Source organism: Mus caroli, unplaced genomic scaffold (assembly GCF_978045245.1).
Source record: "Mus caroli unplaced genomic scaffold, Mus_caroli_1 scaffold_1, whole genome shotgun sequence".
In the NCBI taxonomy this organism is placed as follows: domain Eukaryota; kingdom Metazoa; phylum Chordata; class Mammalia; order Rodentia; family Muridae; genus Mus; species Mus caroli.
In genome coordinates this window covers 62,189,084-62,209,805 of record NW_028227256.1, presented here as the reverse complement: position 1 = coordinate 62,209,805, position 20,722 = coordinate 62,189,084, and the positions used below count along the sequence as shown (strand labels likewise).

The 20,722-nt window shown below is 38.9% G+C and overlaps 1 protein-coding gene across 1 annotated transcript in view; it reads right to left on the bottom strand.

The window, feature by feature from the left end:
• The window catches only part of Pth2r (parathyroid hormone 2 receptor), an 82,458-nt gene that overhangs the window by 47,137 nt on the left and 14,599 nt on the right, over positions 1-20,722 (bottom strand). The window contains exons 3-6 of the mRNA XM_021168416.2: positions 9,695-9,805; positions 9,464-9,579; positions 2,659-2,756; positions 705-894 (exon numbers count right to left, since the gene is read on the bottom strand). Of these exons, the coding sequence (XP_021024075.1) occupies positions 705-894; positions 2,659-2,756; positions 9,464-9,579; positions 9,695-9,805 (515 nt within the window). The remainder of the gene's footprint in view (positions 1-704; positions 895-2,658; positions 2,757-9,463; positions 9,580-9,694; positions 9,806-20,722) is intronic.

The following is a 20,722-nucleotide window of genomic DNA, read 5'->3' as shown; positions in this document are numbered from 1 at the left end:
CACCCCCATGAGCAAATTTACTGAACTACTGTGTGATTCTAAACTCTAAGACTGGGACATTTAAACATCACATGCCAGCAGGGCATGGTGGCACATGCCTTTAATCCCAGCACTTGGGAGGCAGAGGCAGGTGGATCTCTGAGTTCGAGGCCAGCCTGGTCTACAGAGTGAGTTCCAGGACAGCCAGGGCTACACAGAGAAACCTGTCTCGAAAAAAACAAAAAAACAAAGAAACAAAAATGTCACATGCCTTGGAATTTTATGTTGTGTCAAGACTTCAAGAGTAGAATAAAGGAACTGAATATGGTGGCCTTTAAACCTCAAGCTTCTGTTTTTGCTGATGAGATTTTACTTTTGAAAGTAACCTTGACGGCTACCAGGACCCATACATCAGATTCCATTACATTCGTGCAATTCGTAGAATTTTCTTGAAGTGGGCTCAAAAGAGTGGTTAGACATGAAAGGAATGTGTGTGTGTGTGTATATATATATATATATATATATATACACACATATATATATATATATGTGTGTGTGTGTGTGTGTGTGTGTGTATGTATGTATACACATGTATATATATACATATATTCTATTTAGTCTAATTAATTTAAAGACAAAATAACCCCAAACAATAAATGTTTGGTGAAATATGATGTGAAACTTATTTATAAAAATTCTGTAGTGAGAGAAAAGAGAACACGTACATACTGAGATTTGTCCACAGATGGTCCTCCAATGAAGTTCTGAAGGTCACCCTGCATCACCAGAGACTGCAGTGCCTCTACTCCCAGGTGAGCCTGGGCTACTCTGTCCTTGACAAAGATGCTCATGGCTCTCAGCATGAAGGACACGAACAAATGCAAATGGATATAGTTCCTAGTGCAATGCAATCGCCTATGCAGAGAAATCATTAATTATTTAGGTTGGATAGAATTAGAACAGAAGAAGAAAATACAAACATACACACACACACAAAAACATGGTAAACTCAAAAATAAAAAGTCATTATTAGGTTTCTAACAAAAATGGTTTGGATTAAGCCTGGCAGCACACCCCCCCCCCCGCACCAAAAGGAGGAGGAGAAGGAGGAGGAGGAGGAAGAATGGGAGGGAGAGGAGGAGGAGGAGGAGGGGGAGGGAGAGGGGGAGAAGGAGGAGAGGGGGAGGGAGAGGGGGAGGAGGAGCAGGAAAAGGAGAAGGAGGAGCAGGAGAAGGAGAAAAGGAGAAGGAGATGAAGAAGAAGGAGATGAAGAGAAGAAGAAGAAGAAGAAGAAGAAGAAGAAGAAGAAGAAGAAGAAGAAGAAGAAGAAGAAGAAGAAGAAGAAGAAGAAGGAGGAGGAGGAGGAGGAGGAGGAGGAGGAGGAGGAGGAGGAGGAAAGGAAAAAAAGGAAGGAAGAAGGAAAGAAAAGAAAAATGGTTTGATTCTAAAATCAAAATGTAACTTTGTGAGTATTCATTTCAAATATATTCTGACCTACCATCATTGGAATCCAGTTTTTGCTGTGCTAAACTATCAAACTGTGTTATACTACAGTGTCAATGCAGTGCTGGGATATTCTCTCTCTCTTTCTCTCTCTCTCTCTCTCTCTCTCTCTCTCTCTCTCTCTCTCTCTCTCTCTCTCTCGGCCTCATGCCACTCTTCTCTTAACTTTGATTTCATCAGTAAGAGTCTGTTACATGTTCACTAAATGAAAAGAAATTCTGAGTTCTCAGATAACCCAAGATTTCTTGTCTTAGACATGATTGGATTATTCCTACCCTGTCTGTTCTTTGCTTACGTCTTATACTTAGGTATCACTGAGGTCTCAATAGAAGACCTTCCTTCTCCCATTTCTACCCTTCAAAACTAATACACCATAGTTCTCACTGTGCAAATCACGGTGTGCTCCTTTGGGGCACTTAGAGTATCATATACTACCTCTTTCATCACTTTCTGGACTCACAGCCAACTGTGTGCATGGTAGTATAACCATCCTATGGTTCTCTGGTGTAGTTCAACTTTGTTGGTCACAATTTTGTGTCAGTTTAAATTATATAGAATTTTGTTGTTCACAAATGTAATGCTGTTTTCTGGGCTGATATCAAAGAATTCGGAACATACTTTCATATAATAGTATCAAAGTAATTTGGGAAAATGAGCTATTCCACCATGAACAAATAATTTGTTAAATTGAAAGCAGTACCAACCACTTTGAAAAGCAATAAATCAAGATAAAGATATATTAACATAAAGGCTTCACACACTTAATGCTTTCAGATTTTAGAAAATGTGAAAATGAATTGTCAAAGACAATTAGCAATAGGTTTCCCTAAAATTCTTATACAAGCTTAAATGAGAGGTTGGCATTAGGATCTTGTTCAGTTGGTCGACTGCTTGCATAGCATTCGTGAAGTCCTAATCCAATCCCTAGGACCATATAAACCAAGTACAGTATTTAGACTACAATGTCAGCACAGTGTTAGTGCAGGCATGCAGGGTTAGGATCAGATCATCATTAGCCACACAGTGAATCTGAGGCCAGTCTGGGCTACATGAGACCTTATCGCAAAAAACAAATTTCTGAAGGGAAAAGTTAGAGACCACAGATGGTACACAGTGGATGTGCTCTACAAATGAACATTAGAACACTCCTGGGAGAAAGCAACGGCAACTACTCACCTGAAGTAGCCAATAATGAGAATGGCTACAGCCAAGGAGCCAAAAGAGATGGAGTAGCCAACAGTGTACAGGATGTAGAGGCTTTCAAAGAACTCTTGCTATGAGACAGTCAACATATGGAAAAGAAAATGGTTGAAAACAATTACATCATATTTGGAATATTGTGTCTGGTTCTCTCTAGCTTTAATGGGCTGTAATTTACATGCAGTAAAATGGGCAAGTCTAAGACAAGCTACTTGACATGTTTTGACACACCAAGTTCATTCAAACCCCTTGCTAGTAAAAAAAAAAAAAAAAAAGACACCCACTGTCCACCCACACACAACCGCAATTTCAAGTTCTGTCACTACAAATTAGCTTTCTCTGTTCACACACTTCATATTCTTCTAGAGTGTTCTTAGGCTTAAAAATTATAAATGTATGCTCTGTTGTCAACAAACTGTGTTTCATAATCTTCAATACTGCTACATGTTTTTATACTTCATTTCCTTTTAATTTTTTTATTTAAAATGGTAGAATCACAGAAAATGGAAAACATCGTAAAAGGCAATTCAAGTACCCGCCATCCATTATCCTTTAGTGTTATATCTAAAATTATCATAATTAAGATATAAAACCAAGAATTCAATACAATTGCAATGTACTAAGTGGTATCACCTATAATCTTATCACACATGAAAACTCTTACATCTTTCCAACTTTTTATTGATTCTTTGTGAGTTTCACACCCTGCACCCCTGTCCCACTTATCTCCACTCTTGCACCTTCCCCCTCAATAGAAACTAAAAAACACACAAACCAAAAATCAAAACAAGAAACAAAAACAAAGCTTAGAAAAAACAAAGCAAGGAGTTACAGAGACAAAGTTCGTAGCTGTGATGAAAGGATGGACCATTTAGAGACTGCCGTATCCAGGTATCCATCCCATAATCAGCTTCTAAACGCTGACACCATTGCATACACTAGCAAGATTTTGCTGAAAGGACCCAAATATAGCTGTCTCTTGTGAGACGATGCCGGGGCCTTGCAAACACAGGAGTGGATGTTCACAGTCAGCTATTGGATGTATCACAGGGCTCCCAATGGAGAAGCTAGAGAAAGTACCCAAGGAGCTAAAGGGATCTGCAACCCTATTGTTGGAACAACATGATGTACTAACCAGAACCCCGGAGCTCTTGTCTCTAGCTGCATATGTATGGAAAGATGGCCTAGTCGGCCATCAATGGAAAGAGAGGCCCATTGGACTTGCAAACTTTATATGCCCCAATATAGGGGAATGCCAGGGCCAAAAGAATGGGAATGGGTGGGTAGGGAAGTGGGGGGCGCTATGGGGGACTTTTGGGATAGCATTGGAAATGTAATTGAGGAAAATATGTAATAAAAATATTAAAAATCAAAAAAAAAAAGAAAAAACAAAGCATCTCATCATGGAAACTGAACTGTCACATGTGTCCCACAGGATATCCTTCTGTCCACATATCTTCCCTTGCAAATGTTCATTGCAATGAGTCATTGGTCTGGTTTGAGGCCTCTGGCTTCTGTGAACCCAGCAATATTAGATCCTCACTGACACATCTGGTTATCCTGTTGTTGCCCTATGTCATGGAGATCCTGAAGCTTGAGATCAGCTGGATCTACCCTTTACACATAAATATTTTTATGGCTAACACTAAACTCAAGACACGGACAACATCCATCAGTGCAAAGGTCCTACTCATACGTGGCCATGTTTACCCTCCTCTTCCTCAGCATTCAATTACAGGGCAATTGTGAATCTGTTTTCCATCATACAATTTTGTCTTCCTTGTTATTATGTAAACCAATTGAGACTTTAAAAAACTAACTGCAGAGTCCTTGAGGTACATCCAAGTTGTCACTTCCATCACTAATTTGATTTTTTTCCTATTGCTGAGTAATACCCATGAGATGTTCATAGCGCATATATATATATATATATATATATATATATATATACATATATATATACACATACACACATATATGTATACGTGTATGTATGTATATATATATATATATGTAATTATATCCAGGTGAGTTCTTACCAATAATATACAGTATTTCATATTTAAAATATCAATATCATGCAGCCCTGGTTACTAAGTATTGTGATGCATTTTAAAGTCAGAAAATGGGAATATTTTAGCTTTGTTATCAAAATAGTTTCGGCTCTCTGTTTTGCTTTGTGAGGTTATACAGATTTTAGAACAGTTTCATCCATTTCTGTAAAAAGATATGTCACTGAAAATTTCATAAGAACTAGTTAAATCTGCAGATCAATTTGGTTATTATGGGCATTTTAATAATATTAATTCATTTAATCCACGAATATTGGTTACTTTTCTACCTATCTGTAACTTCAATTTCTTCCATTAGCATTTTATAGTTTCAGTGTACAGTTCTTAAACTCCCCAGTGTAATTTATCTCTCATTATTTCATGTCATGTGATAAACAGAAATGAGATTATTTTCTTGTTGCTCTTTTTGGGTGATTTATCAATGTAGGTAAACCCTCAGTTAGTGTGAAGATTGGGGGGGCTGAAACATTACTGAATTCATTCATTAGTTCTAGTAGTTTTCTTTTTGGATTATGGGATTTTTCTATAAGATTATATCATCTGCTATTACAAGCAAACTTACTTCTTTTCCAATGTATATGTCTTTTATTATCTAAGTAGAGAGTTAAAATAAGTGGAAGACATCACCCTCATATTCTTTCTGCATCTCAGGGGCTCTTCTCCACCTGCTGCTGTGAGACACTCCTCGGCCAGCCATCTGGCTTCATATAAAACCTTTCTCTGCTCCTTTGTCAGGCTGCAGTCTTGTGCTCAAGGAGTCCTGTATGTGTGGCCAGAGAGTGTTTCTTCCTGTGGCCTGCCTGCTTGCTACCCCTTCATCATATACCTAATGAGAGTTTCATGTGCCCCAAGGGACCTTCTCCCTTGCTGTGCTCTGCCCCCATGACTTCAGAGAGCTTACACCTTTTATCTGTGTCAGCCCTGTGTGTGTCTGGAGAGACTTCTCTTCATATCTCTCACTGCCCCAGCCTTTGGCAAGATTCGATGCTCCACATGGTAAAGGCCCAAGGGCTTAGTCCTTGGAACTCTGAGCCTTTATTGCTGGTTCTTGCCTGTTAAAAGTTGGTTTGAATGCTTTTATCCTTTCCTACTTTCTTTACTGTGATATGCTCTCTTCCTTCTGCCACAGACCCACAGATAATGGCCCCAGGGGCCTCTTACTTTTCTTAACAAAAAAGATTACCCATTGCTTGTACTGATAGATTTCTACAAACTATTGATTTGGAGTACAATTTAAGTTACTCATAATATACATTACAACAACTAACTGATGAAGATTTATTTTCAAACCAACTTCCCTACTCAAATCTTTATCATCAATCTTGGAAGTAAGATTATGACATTTAAGAGTATGGCCCTTTGAGATTTTGTTTCTCTCTCTACTTTTTAAATTTTAATTAAAATGCAGTTACATCATTTACCCACTTCCTCTCCTGTCTCATATTCTTCCCATTTCCCCCTGAAATTCTCAGCTCACTCTTCTTTAAACATTGTTGTTACATATATGAAGAAATGAATAAGCACATTATATATATGTGTGTGTGTGTGTGTGCACATATATATATATACAATATACACACACTCACATATGCACACACATATACATACACACACACAACCTGCTGAATCGATTCAGTATGTTTCTAGGGCTAACCATCTGGTATCAGATTGCCAGGCATCCCTGAGGAAGATTACCCCTCCCCCTCTTCGCAGTTATTAATTGCTTTCGCTGTTTATCTAAGAGTGGAGTCCCAGAAGATTTCCCCCATCTACATTGACATGTCAGTTGGTGTTGGATTTGTTCCAGTCCTGTTTACTCAACCATGTCATTCCCAAGTAAAACATCTACAACACAACTCCTGCAGCTAAAGCTCAGAAAATATGGAAGAGAGAGCAGAAAGATTTTAAGAGCAAGGAGGCCAGGTAATCTGCTTTCAGACTACACCTTCTAGTTATAACAGGGAAGCTACGTTCATGACAGCCCTTTGAGTGTTTAATATAAATTGCTAAATTGCATTCTAAGTTGGATATAGCTATTAGGCAAGAGATAGCTTACATGATACTTTCTATAAAAAAAGCAACTGTTTAATACACTAGGCTCAAATGGGTTACCTAACCACTGCATGTGTTTATGGATGTCAGAGGGTTGGTATTGGGAGTTTTTCTTGTATTCTATTTTTCAAACAATTAAGTTTAATTATTCTTTTGTTAATTAAACTTGTTCTTTAGCAAATTTTTCATTAACTAATCAATTTACTTTACATCCCAATCCACAGGTTCCCCTCCTTCTTCTCCTCCCAGTTCCTCCTCTCCTCTCCCCTTCCCCACCCTCCCTCCCTTTCTCCTCATAGACAGGGAGGCCTCCCATGGATATCAGCCCACCTTGGCATACCAGGTTGCAGTAGGACTAGGTGCATCTTCTATTAAGTCTACACAAGGCAGCCCAATTGGGGGAAAGGGATCCAAAGTCAGACAACAGAGTCAAAGGACACTAGGTCTGTCTCATGAGTGTCTCTGATTATTGGTTCAGTCTCAGTAAGCCACTATGAGCCCAGGTTAGTTGAATCTATAGGTTTTCTTGAGGTGTCTTTGACCTCTCTGGATTCTCCAATCCTTACTTCCCCTCTTCCACAAGATTCCCCCAAGCTCTGCCTAATGTCATACCTGCAATTTTCTGATATAATCTGAACCTAGAGCTCACCATTTTGGCAACAGTGGATTGACCAGCAAGCACCAGGGATCCAAGGATCCGCTTGTCTCCAGTCCACAGCACTTGGGTTATAGACACAACCTGCTCCCTCCAGCTTTTCCGTGGGTGCTGGAGATCCAAAGTATATCATCATTAACCAAGACCTTTAGCCATTGATCCTTCTTTCTACCCAAGTCTTCTGCAATTTTTATTAAATAAATATAAGTGCTTAATGCTCACAATATTCTTTACCTCTTAATAAACTCAAGTAATTTTCATATGAAATAGAATACACATCTGGAGACTGCAGGGTGGTCCCATGTTTGAAGCATTTGCTGGGCAAGTGTAAGAATCAGAGTTTGGGTCCCTAAAGCCCTGGGTGAGTGAGCATTAGGTTTGACTGAGAGAACTAGCCTCAATGAAGAAAGTGGGTGAATGACTGGGGATGTACCTCAAAACCTATCTCAGGACTCCACGTGTATAGGCACACAAGTACACACATGTACACACAAGCATGCACACCACACACACACACACACACACATGCATGTACACATGAAAATGGGGGGAGATAGTATTTATCTATTTTCCTTAAACATCCTTCACTATTATACATCTTCAAATGCACTGTAATCACAAGGAATGGTTGAAAGATTAGAGCTCTGCATATATAAAGCCACATCGATGAATGGCCATGTAAGAACTATTCATGAAGAAGGATTGAAAGATTGGAGCTCTGAGTAAATAAAGCCATGTGATGGAGAGGTAGGCCTTTGTCATTGCTTCATCCACAGGGAAAGATGAGCACAGGCACACAACTCATCAGGGTGACAGGCGGCTTTGCTTTGCTTTCTCACTCAAGTCCTTGTATCTGCATTTTAAAAGCATAAAAGTTATCGTATTGGTTGTTTTACCTTTATCGGTGATTTTTTATTTTTCCTGTCAAGGGCTGAAATGATTTTTGCAGTATCTCCTATTAATCACCTCAGTGTCGGCATGGGTTGCCTTGTAAAATATGTAGCAATCTCACATTGCCTGTTTGGAAAATTTCAACCTGGAAATACAAAACTAAAGGTTGAAAATCACCAAAGTGCTCACCGGGTGGTGGCTCTCATAGACCAGAAGAAAGGAAGCTCTAGTTGCACAGAACTCACCAAGAAACCTTCATCTCAAACCCTGCCCTCTATGGTGCTTTCTCCTAACAGAGCTTCTGCATAACAGCCTGGTCTTGTACAGCAACTTATATCAGCTTATAACAGGCATCCCCAGTATCATAGGCATGTGTCACCACACACTGCTGCTCATCAGCTATAAGGGACTGGAATTTATTGGTGATGTTTAAACCACCAAATATAATGTCTTACCATTAATACATTTTTGTTGCCCTAAAACACTCTAATAGGAAACTAAGACACTGTAGCTTGGCCCTAGACCCTGCCATCAGCAAACTGACTCCTGCGCCCACACTGTTCTACTGAGTCACAGTTGTTGACTCATATCTGTGAAATGACAGTATTGTACTGGACGGTCAATGCTGACCCTTGCTCAGTATAATTGCACAACTCTGATTTGTCACTTAAAATGAAACCACCAGGGGCAATCTTCTGAGATGGAACACACTTCACTAAGATGAAAAGATCCTTCAGAATAGAGTGAGGTGGGATTGGCCACTCACAGTTAAAGAATGAATCATGAATCACATTGCTCACTATTTGTATATTATCCACTATAACATAATATAGAATAATATAATATAACAAGGTAATATAATAAAAGTGTATGTGTGCATGCGTATGTGTGTGCGCGCACGCACATGCATGCGTGTCAGATAACTCTAACACAAGGAAAACAGCAGAAAGGTTCAAGCACATCTGAAAGGATTCTAGTAGAGATTTTAGCTTTCACAATCTTCACGTCATTAAATAAAAAGGATTTTGTATATAATGGCTGACAAGCAAAAATTGTGTAAAAACATCATTCTGCTCTCCTTGGGGATTCACAAATATAGAAACATCATTACCTTTCCTATGTTGATATCAGGCTGCAGAAAGCAGTCTGAATAGTTAGCCCAGGTTTTATTTGAGCCATGAATAAAATCCCATGTCCCATTGGAGGTGCAGTGCCGAAAAGCAACTCCTGAAAAGACAAGAAAGTCACTGAAATTGCAAGTTCCCTCACAAGTCTGTTATTAAACATCAAAGACAAGAGTAAATGTCTGGTCTCGATCAATCATCTCAGAAAAGTGCAATACCTTTATGATTGAAGTCGTAAACATACGGAGGGCAAGGCACAGCTGACATTTTCCCCACTGTTCCTCTGGGCCAACAAATGATCCCATCCCATTCTGGGAAGCAATTGCCTTCTGATGAGAAAAGGAAATAAAGAAAGACAAGAAAACAACATTGAACAAATGTTTTCAATACGGAAAACTTTAGCTCGATCCCAGGGGTAAAGTGTAAAACAGACCAGCAAGTTTGGAGACTAAATCAGAAGAGATGACATACAAATAACCGCCCCCCACCACCACCACCACCACCACCACCAATTCACCTGCTTGGTCACTTTGTAGGCACATTAGCAGGAGTCTTTGATCTGCTAAATTAAAGTATCTAAATCATTCCAGTGGACTCACTATCTCGCTATAAAAGTGATGACAATTCATGTATAAGAAACACCGGGAGTCACTGGGAACAGCTGTGGCATATTTCTTCCAACTGTCCCAGTAGTCGCTACAATTTTACCTGAGGTTCTTTTTTAACTGCTGTTGAAGAACGTGGTACACAAAAGTGATTCAAGATGTAGGTTTTTACCAATAAGTTTTAGTCTCATGCTCACCTCACACACAACTTTCATAGATCTACACTTCTCAAGATGAATACAGTCTCATTCTTACAACCTCCCAGTCTGTCACACCCCTAGCTAGAGTATTCAGCAAGCCATTTTTAAGGCATATTCCCTCTCTCTACTCCCTCCTCCTCTTCCTGCTCCTCCTCCTGTTCCTCCTTCTCCTGCTCCTTCTCCTCTTCCTTCCCCATCTCTATCTTGTCCACCTTTTCTTCTTTCTCTCTCCACCTCTGACCCTCTCTAGAGGACAACTGTCCTCCTGGAGGACAATTTTCTATAGTCCCCTCCTCACCATTGTCTTTGTGCTTCTTATGACTAGCTGTGTAAAGTGTGGGAGTACAACACGTTAGGATATAGCCAAAGACTGACTAGAGAAGACCTGCCTATGTTCAGCTCCCTCTCAGACACAGGAAGTTTCTGCAACATACTGTGTGTTCTCTGCTTTGTACATCCCAGGGAAGAAAGCTTTTCAAAATTATTCAACTGTCTGGAAAGTGATAAGTCTGCAGTAGAGAGTCTATACATGCCAGAATGTTACTAAGCATAACATTCATAGCATTCAAGCCACAGGCTCCTGATGAATCCTTGGCTTCTCTTGTCCTTTCTGCCTGTTTAGCAGGTAAAGCTGCTTCCTGTTCCCTGTTATGTGCTTGAGTATTCTATCATGCCTGATTCACACAGTTGGTACCAATGATACACTCACATTTGCTCTTATCACATTGGCCCCCAACCCCTCCTCGACCACAGTCACTGACCCACAGTCTACTTCCTGGCCATTTCTGAATGATCTTCCTTCCCCAGGATGTATGTCCCACTGACATGTCTAGGTTCAGATTAGCTTACTCTTCTGGGGTTTCAACATTGTTTCTCCTCATTGCCTCAATATTCCTTCACTTACTTCTTCCAGACTCTTTCTTAAATGTCAACTTCTTAGTAAACATTCCCAATCTAAAATTGTACCACAAATCACCCCTCCCCTGTCTCCTGCTGTCATTCTTCCACAGTTCTCCACACCTCCCAATGTTATATGGGTCTTTTTTTTCCTATTGTTTTCTTAAGTCACAGAATTGAAGAAACCCAAGGATGGAGCTCTTTTGTCTGTTTTGTCTCATGCATTAGCCATGCTCCTGACACAGCCCCTGACACTGAGTAAGGCTTAACAAATGCTCACCATCAGCGCTGTGCTCTTCAGGGCTCCTTTCCTTTGGTCATATACTGAATTTCCAAGAAGAGAGCTTGTCAGCCAGATCACACCCCCATGTCCCCAACAGAGACACTTGCTGTGAGTGCTGCATTCATTTTCCAAGACAAATTTCACAGTTTTAAACAAGGTCTGAACCCTGGCTCAGTAGAGCCTTTGCTTATGAACTCACAGGGGCAAAACCAAGAGCTGACAGGCTGGGCTCTCTTCTGGAGTCTCAGAAGGTATGTATATTTGTTTGCTCGTTTCAATAGTTGGCAGAGCTCAGTTCATTCACTGGAAAAAAATGATTTCTTTCTGGCTGTGTGCAGTGAACTTGCCCAGCCTTAAAAGTCAGGTGACATCACTGTCCCCTGACCTCCTTCCTTCCTCTTCACAGTCAACAGTGGAGACTAGGTCCTTCTTGCATCTTGAATCTCTCGCAGTTCTCCTTTTCATACAACTCAACTGATTCTGCTCCCTTCTTCCTCCTCCATTCCTCAAGAACCAGATGATTATACTGTGCCAACCTAGATAATCCAGAATAGCTTCCACATTTTAATGTTCATAAGCTTAATTCCATTTGCAGTGTCCTTTTGGCTATGTAGCATAGCATATATGGGCACTCCACCAGGTGCTAGCAGTGGGTTCCTTAGGGGCTCCATTATTCTGCTAACACTCATCATGTCTAGTTGTTTAGTTTGAAAGTCATGCAAACACTGGCATTCCCGATAATAATCCAGCATCAACCTGGAGTAGCTTCTCAGCGTCTGATTCTTACACAGAAACAAACATTTGGTCTGCTTTGTGTCTTTCTGAAGGGATAAGAAAAGAAAATGTCTTCATTCACCCACACTGTTCTCACAGAAAAGAACCTATTCCTGGAAACAGCCTCACTTCCCTCACAATCTCAGCCTGCCTTCACACACCACAGGCAACCCGGGAATTCATCCCACTGCCTCTTACTTCTGCTGCCACTTCATCTGCCTCTCTTTCTACAGCATCTGCTGTTGCTGTTGCTGCTTCTGTTCTTGCTGCTGCTGCTGCTGCCGCCGCTGATGATGATGATGATGATGATGATGACGATGTTACTGCTGTTGCTGTTGCTATGACTCTTACTGCTGTCGATGTTGCTGTTGCTGTTGATGGATGTGGTAATGGTCCTTTGCTTTTCTTGCTGCTCACAGTGACTAACAACTCAATCTGCCATCAGTTTCTTTTAGAACGTGCTAGAATTCCATATGACTTCCTAACCATTTGTTTTGTTGTTAGTAAGGCATGTGTCTTTTCAAAGTTGGACCATTGCTAAAGTTCGGATCTCAAATGCCCCACAAAGCTCCATGGGCCTAGGCATGGATGTGTGATGGAGAAGCAGTGGGAACTTCAATGTGTAAGGCCCACTGATGCATCTTCAGGTGATGGGAAGCATGCCCTGGAAGAATGATATGACCAGGGTTCCTACATCCCTCTTTCTAAGAGTTGAGATGTATTGCTTTATAATGTGTTTCTGCCATGTTATCCTTCCGTGAGCCCAAAGCAACAGAAACAACCAATCATATAATAAAACTAAGTCTGTGAGAGCCAAATAATCTTTTTTTCTTAAAGATTGTTTAGCCCAGTTTGTTATTGTTTCAGAAGGCTAACTCTACTGTCCAATCAATATGTACCTAATATACACTTCACAACCAACACAAACTGGATCTGGAAGCATGGTCTTATTTTCCTGTCTGGAAAATGCATGCTCTAATGTCATATACTATGTTTGGGAGTTAGTCACATGACGCGCTAAAGTCTTCATCTAAGTGTCAAATCTATGGGTCAGTATATTGTACAATTACTCTGTATTAGAACAGTCGTGAAAAGGAATTTTCTTAGGTTCTGAGAAAAATTTCTGGTTTCTACAAGATAAACCAACAGCCCTTAAAACAAGATTTTTACAAAACATGTTAATGTCTCTGGTGGCTCTTTGACAAGAAGAAGAATAAATATTCACAAAAGGTTAGAAAGACTAGGAAGCCTGGACCCCAAGCATACAGTGTGGAGCTCTAATTAATGTCTTCTCCTGTGTCCTCCTGTGAGAAATACTTGGATTATCTGACACAACACTAATTACTAATCCCATGTCATTCTCATTTTTATAAATTAACACCACTAATTATAACTCTCATTCCCTTCTTTATCCTAAGCAAAGCTAATTATCATTCAGTTATGATATTTACACAGAATGGTCTAAAATTTAGAAAATCCAGATTTTATCCTTTTAGCTCTTGAGTTACTCATAACAAAATAAGATCATACTTGGAAGAAGGACCAGAAGGTATAAAACCTTTGGTTTTTTGTTTGTAAATCTTCAATAATTTTTGGACTAGGTATCTGTATTTACGCATCACTTTCCTTTCACAAACATTTGAATTTTCTGTTCTTACTATAGATTTTTTTAAAATATTTAGTGTCTGTCTGTATGTCTGTCTGAACACATGAATGAGAGCCACATATGGAGGTAAGAACAGGCTCCAAACCCTGGCACTAGGGTTATGGATGGTTGTGAGCCACTATGGGGGCACTAGGAATAGAACTCAAGTCCTCTGCAAAAACAAGTCTTAATCTCTGAGCCATCTCACCAGTCCCAAACTTTTTCAGAAATAAAAAAAAAAAAAGAATACTATATGCTTATTACATAGAAGTGATAGTTATTGGTCTGTTATAATACCTATTTCAGTTCATGTATTTTCATATAGCTCTACAACAGTTATATGTAGCATTAACAGCCTCTTTCTAAATATTTTTATATCTGATTTCAACTTTAAGATCACTTAAAATGAAATTTTCTTGTTAGCTAATAAATTCAAAATGTCAGTTGAGATTTTAACAACATTAAAGTGCAAAGCGTTTTTAGTTAATTATACCTATAATTAAGCAACCGATAGATATTATACAGATATAAATAAACTATATCTGTGGCTCCAGGCAGAGAGCCAAACAGATAAATGGTATAACAAAATGGCTGCTCTAGGCAGACCAGTAAGATGATATGAAGATTGCTTTGTATGTTTCCCAGGATACTCAAATTCTGTCTAACATGGGCTCCACAGGAATCTTGGGTTTTTATCCTGCTTGGCAAGATAGAAAAGGCCGAAGAATAGCCACACACACAGTATTTTAATTTACTTTCTTTGTTTTGGTTTGTTTTAACTTTCAAAATGGGTGTGATTTTGACTTTTGTGGTTTTATTATTATTCCTCTGGAAGAGAGGGCAGGACACAAGCTTTCCTGGTTGCTGACTGAAGGATATGCTATTTGGGGAGAAAGGTTTTGTCTTTGCGTGTTTAGAAAGGTGACTAGGGTCTTTACACCTTCCAGAGTTCTATGGGTCAGATATGATGAAGGGAGACTCCCAGAGGACTACATTCCAGAGAATGAAACACAAAATTTATCTTGATGATACTAAAATTTTGTTTTGAGATTTGTATATTACAGAATAGACAGCCTTGGTGAGTCTCCTCGTCAAATATGCTGACCTGACCTGCTTGAATTCCTGATGTCCTGAACATTCAGCTGGATCCAGTCAAGACACAAACTTCAGAGACTAAATCAGTCATTGATGTGGCCTTCTTAAGTCCAACCAACTCCCCCATTTTCCCTACCCTTCTGCCCCTGTCACCCCAGTTCCCTGGGCTTTGTGGCTGGAGGGGGTTAGTATAGGTTGTCTTTCTAGGGAATGTAGAAATGGCCATAATTGGAACAGGGAGGAAATAGCTACAATTGATTGATTGCATAGCCATAATCTCATTTAGCAGAAATCTTTTTAACTGTTACTAAGTTGAAGTGATAATTTCTTATTTTGGTACAGAATTTATTTTGATGCAAAAATCAAGGTTTTCATTGGTATAAATTTTTTTCTATTGCTGCAAAAATGTTTAAAGTACAGGACTTAGACCCAGTCCTTCTATAACTGTTACTGTAAACTGATCTGAGGTGTTTAAGCCTGTGAGTTAAGGGCCAAATAGCAAATTCTTGGCTATCAGTTTATTGTTAGGATGTTTTCAGATATTTACTTAGAAATATCTGAGAGTAGTTAGCAGAGAACAGTCCAGATTTCTTTCCATAGATTGATTAGTTTTCAAAAACGTCAGAAATCTACAGAATGTGGCATTTTCACTTGTTGTTGAGACAAATCTGCTTCTAACAGCTTCCCATTCATAGATTCAAAGATGCCGCTGAGCATCTTACCTCCAGGTGAGGCTGTAATTTGTGGCTAGGTCGCCACTGGGCAGAAAATTGCCAGTCTCTCCTGCAGACTTGTACTGTTCTTGAAAGGACACAATTTATAGGTTAGGACAGCTTAGTTCTGCCGAGACAGAGTAGGCTAGTCCTTAATTTCCTGTTTCTCTAGGTTTGTCAAATGATCCTGGGCCAGAAGGCTGAAGACAGATGGATACTCCAGCTTACTGACTTACTGAGGCTGTATAGGTAGGCAGCTGTGTCTACAATTTGTCTCAGTTCTAGAAGCTGTGTTAGGCTTCCTATATATTTTCAGTTAATGTTGGTCATTTTCAGGTTCCTGACAGGGTTGAAAAACTACTTATAGTCTCATAGCCAACCCAGGCTATTTACATTGAGAGAAAAGATTTGAGAGGATGGTTTTCAGATGGCATTCAATCTAAAGCCAGGACATAAGTGGATGTAGATTTATAAGTCTTTTTAAGTTAGGATACATGATAGTATTCTATTTTATTGACAAAAATGATGGACTGAGTGTTAAGTCTATCTTGTACTTTATAAATGGTAGTAGTTGTGCTCTATTTATATTTGAGAGAAAGGTTTTATTTTTTATTAGAACAGAAAGGGGGAAGTGTCATGGGTGGGCCTGGTTCTGTTTGTATTTTGATGCTAATTTCCCTCTCCTGGGAAGGGTTGTGGACAAGAAGTGAGTCACATACTCAGGTGACCCCTTGTGAACCAATTCCCTAATGAATAAAGGAACCAATCACTGGGCAAGTAGGAGGGACTTCTGGGTTGGATACTGGAAGAGGGGAGGAGGAGAGGGAGAGGGTCCTTTTGGATGAGTATAGGGTGAGGACATGATGTAGCTATGAGTGTCTCCCAGCTTATGGTGAATCCTACAGGAGAATTTAGATTTAATGTGGCTTACAAGATTAGGATTCTAGTTGTTGTGCCGAGAGATTGAGTTACCATTGTTTCTGAAAAAAAAAAAATCTTCTTTCCTATACCATGGACCATAAAGTAAAAGGAATAAATATAAAAGCACAAATTATTCTATAGGGGCATTGATTCCTGTATTTAGGTCTTATCTGAGAAGCTCCCACTAACCTGTTGGGGTTTTTTACTGTCTTTGAACAATGAAAGATAAGCCTAGGACATGATAAGGCCATAAAACTACTACCATATTGTACATCCTGCTATAAAGTTAGTATCCTCAAAAGATGCTCCCAAACACTAGTGAATAAATGTGAAACAAAACCATCATTCCCAACAGATATTGCTCCTTTTTAAACTCAGTGAGATTTAGCGCTGAAATAAGAGGAAAAATTCTAATCCAAAATTTTGTAACTCTAAGTCCATATTCAATAAGTTGTTTTAACTGAGTTTAAACAAAAGTCAAGACAATAGTTCATATAGAGGTCTTATAGAAGCAATAGATATGTATGTATGTATGTATGTAGGTAGGTAGGTAGGTAGTTAAGTACATACATCCTAAAAACCTTGAGATCCTCATCATATCTCATATGACACATAAGTAAACAGGCATCGCTGTAGTCACCCTGGTTCACCAGCAAAGTCTGTAGGTATACAAACTCACAAACACAAAATTTGAAATTACTATTAGGAAAATAAAAAGAGATTCAAAGACTGTTAAAAGTACAAAAGACTTAAAGTAGAATAATGAAGGTTTGAGGTTTTTTTCCACATCCTCACCTGCACCTGCTGTCACTTGAATTTTTGATCTTAACCATTCTGACTGCTCTGAGATGAAATCTCAGGGATATTTTTATTTGCATTTCCCTGGTGACTCCTTAGTCATTTTCTTTAGGTGCTTCTCAGCCATTTGAGTTTTCTCACTTGAGAATTTTCTGTCTAGCTCTGTACACCGTTTTTTAAATAGGGTTATTTGGTTCTCTGGAGTCTAACTTCTTGAGTTCTTTGTATATATTGAATATTAGCCCTCTATCAGATTTACAAATGGTAAAAATCTTTTCCCAATCAGTTGGTTGCCATTTTGTCCTATTGACAGTGTCCTTTGCCTTACAGAAGCTTTGCAATTTTATGAGATCCCTCCCATTTGTCAATTCTTGACATAAGCCATTGGTGTTCTCTTCAGGAAAATTTCCACTGTGCCCATGTGTTCAAGTCTTTCCCCGCTTTCTCTTCTATTAGATTCAGTGTATCTGGTTTTATAAGGAGGTCCTAGATCCACGTGGACTTGAGCTTTGTACAAGGAGATAAGAATGGGTCGGTTTGCATTTTTCTATATGCTGACCACTTGCTGAAGTTGTTTATCAGGTTTAGGAGTTCTCTGGTGGAATTTTTGGGATCACTTGAGTATACTAACATATCATCTGCAAATAGTGATATTTTGACTTCTTCCTTTCCAATTTGTATCCCTTTGATCTCCTTTTGATATCTAATTGCTCTAGCTAGAACTTCAAGTACTATATTAAATAGGGAGGGAGAGAGTGGGTAGCCTTATCTAGTTCCTGATTTTAATGGGATTGCTTGAAGTTTCTCTCCATTTAGTTTGATGTTGGCTACTGGTTTGCTGTATATTGTTTTTATTATGTTTAGGTATGAGCCTTAAATTCCCGATCTTTCCAAGACTTTTAACATGAAGGGATGTTGAATTTTGTCAAATGCTTTCTCAGCCTCTAAAGAGATGGTCATGTGGTCTTTGAGTTTGTTTATATAGTTGATGGATTTCCGTATATTGAACCATCCCCCACATCCCTGGGATGAAGCCTATTAGGTTGTGGTGAGTGATAGTTTTGATGTGTTCTTGGATTAAGTTTGTGAGAATTTTACTGAGTATTTTTTGCATAGATGTTCATAAGGGAAATTGGTCTTAAATTCTCTTTCTTTATTGGGTCATTGTGTGGTTTGGGTATCATAACTTCATAGAATAAATTGGGTAGTTTTCCTTCTGTTTCTATTTTGTGGAATAGTTTGAAGAGTATGGTATTAGGTCTTCTTTGAAGGTCTGATAGAACTCTGCACTAAACCCATCTGGTCCTGGGCTTTTTTTTGGTTGGGAGACTTTTAATGACTGCTTCTAGTTCTTTACAGGTTATGGGACTGTTTAGATGATTTATCTGATCCTGATTTAACTTTGGTATTTGGCATCTGTCTGGAAAATTGTCCATTTCATTCAGACTTTTCAGTTTTGATGGGTATAGGCTTTTGTAATAGGATCTGATGATTTTTGGAATTTCCTCAGTTTCTGTCATTATATCCTTTTCATTTCTGATTTTGTTAATTAGGATACTGTTTCTGTGCCCTCTGGCTAGTCTGGCTAAGGGTTTATCTATCTTGTGATTTTCTCAAAGAACCAGCTCCTGGTTTGGTTGATTCTTTGAATAGTTCTTTTTGTTTCTATTTGGTTGATTTCAGCCCTGAGTTTGATTATTTCCTGCCATCTATTCCTCTTGGGTGTATTTGCTTCTTTTGTTCTAGAGCTTTCAGGTGTGCTGTTAAGCTGTTAGTGTAAACTATGTTCAGTTTCTTTTTGAAGGCACTCAGAGCTATGAGTTTTCCTCTTAGTACTGCTTTCATTGTGTCCCATAAATTTCAGTATGTTGTGCCTTCATTTTCATTAAACTCTAAAAAGTCTTTAATATTTTTCTTTATTTCTTCCTTGACCAAGTTATCATTGAGTTCAGTTCCCACATGTATGTGGGCTTTCTGTTGTTTTTGTTGTTATTGAAGACCAGCCTTAGTCCATGGTGATCTGACAGAGTGCATGGGATTATTTCAGCCTTCATGTATATGCTGAGGTCCTGTTTTGTGACCAATTATATGATCAATTTTGGAGAAGGTACCATGAGGTTCTTAGAAAAAGGTATATTCTTTTGTTTTAGGACGAAATGTTCTATAGATATCTGTTAGATCCATTTGGTCCATCACTTCTGTTAGTTCTACTGTGTCTCTAATTAGTTTCTGTTTCCATGATCTGTCCATTGATGAGAGTGGGATGTTGAAGACTCCCACTATTAATGTGTCCTTTGAGCTTTAGTAAAGATTCTTTTATGAACGTGGGTGCCCTTGCATTTGGAGCATAGATGTTCAGAAATGAGAGTTCTTCTTGGGAGATTTTTCCTTTGATGAGTATGAAATGTCCTTCCTTATCTTTTTTCATAACTTTTAGTTGAAAGTCGATTTCATTCGATATTAGAATGGCTACTCGAGCTTGTTTCTTGGGCCATTTGCTTGGAAAATTGTTTTCTAGCCCTTTACTCTGAGATAGTGTCTGTCTTTGTCACTAAAGTGCATTTCCTGTTTTCAGCAAAATGCTGGGTCCTATTTACGTATTCAGTCTGTTAGTCTATGTCTTTTTATTGGGGAATTGAGTCCATTGATATTGAGATATAAGAAAAAGTAATTGTTGCTTCCTGTTATTTTTGTTGTTAGAGGTGGAACTATGTTTGTGTGGCTATCTTCTTCTCCGTTTGTTGAAAGATTACTTCCTTGCTTTTTCTGGGGTGTAGTTTCCCTCCTTGTGTTGGCATTTTCTTTCTATTATCCTTTGTAGGGCTGGATTTGTGGAAAGATCGTGTGTAAATTTGGTTTTGTCATGGAATATCTTGGTTTCTCTGTCTATGATAATTGAGATTTTTCTGGGTATAGTAGTCTGGGCTGGCATTTATGTTCTCTTAGGTTCTGTTTGAGATTTGCCCAGGATCTTCTAGCTTTCATAGTCTCTGGTGAAAAGTCTGGTGTAATTCTGATAGGTCTGCCTTTATATGTTACTTTACCTTTTCCCCTTACTGCTTTTAAAATTCTTTCTTTGTTTAGTGCATTTGGTGTTTTGATTATTATGTGACAGGAGGAATTTGTTTTCTGGCCCAGTCTATTTGGAGTTCTGTAAGCTTCTTGTATGTTTATGGACATCTCTTTCTTTAGGTTAAGGAAGTTTTCGTCTATAATTTTGTTGAAGATATTTACTGGCCCTTTAAGTTGGGAATCTTCCCTCTCTTCTATCTTATTATCCCTAGGTTGGGTCTCCTCATTATGTCCTGGATTTCC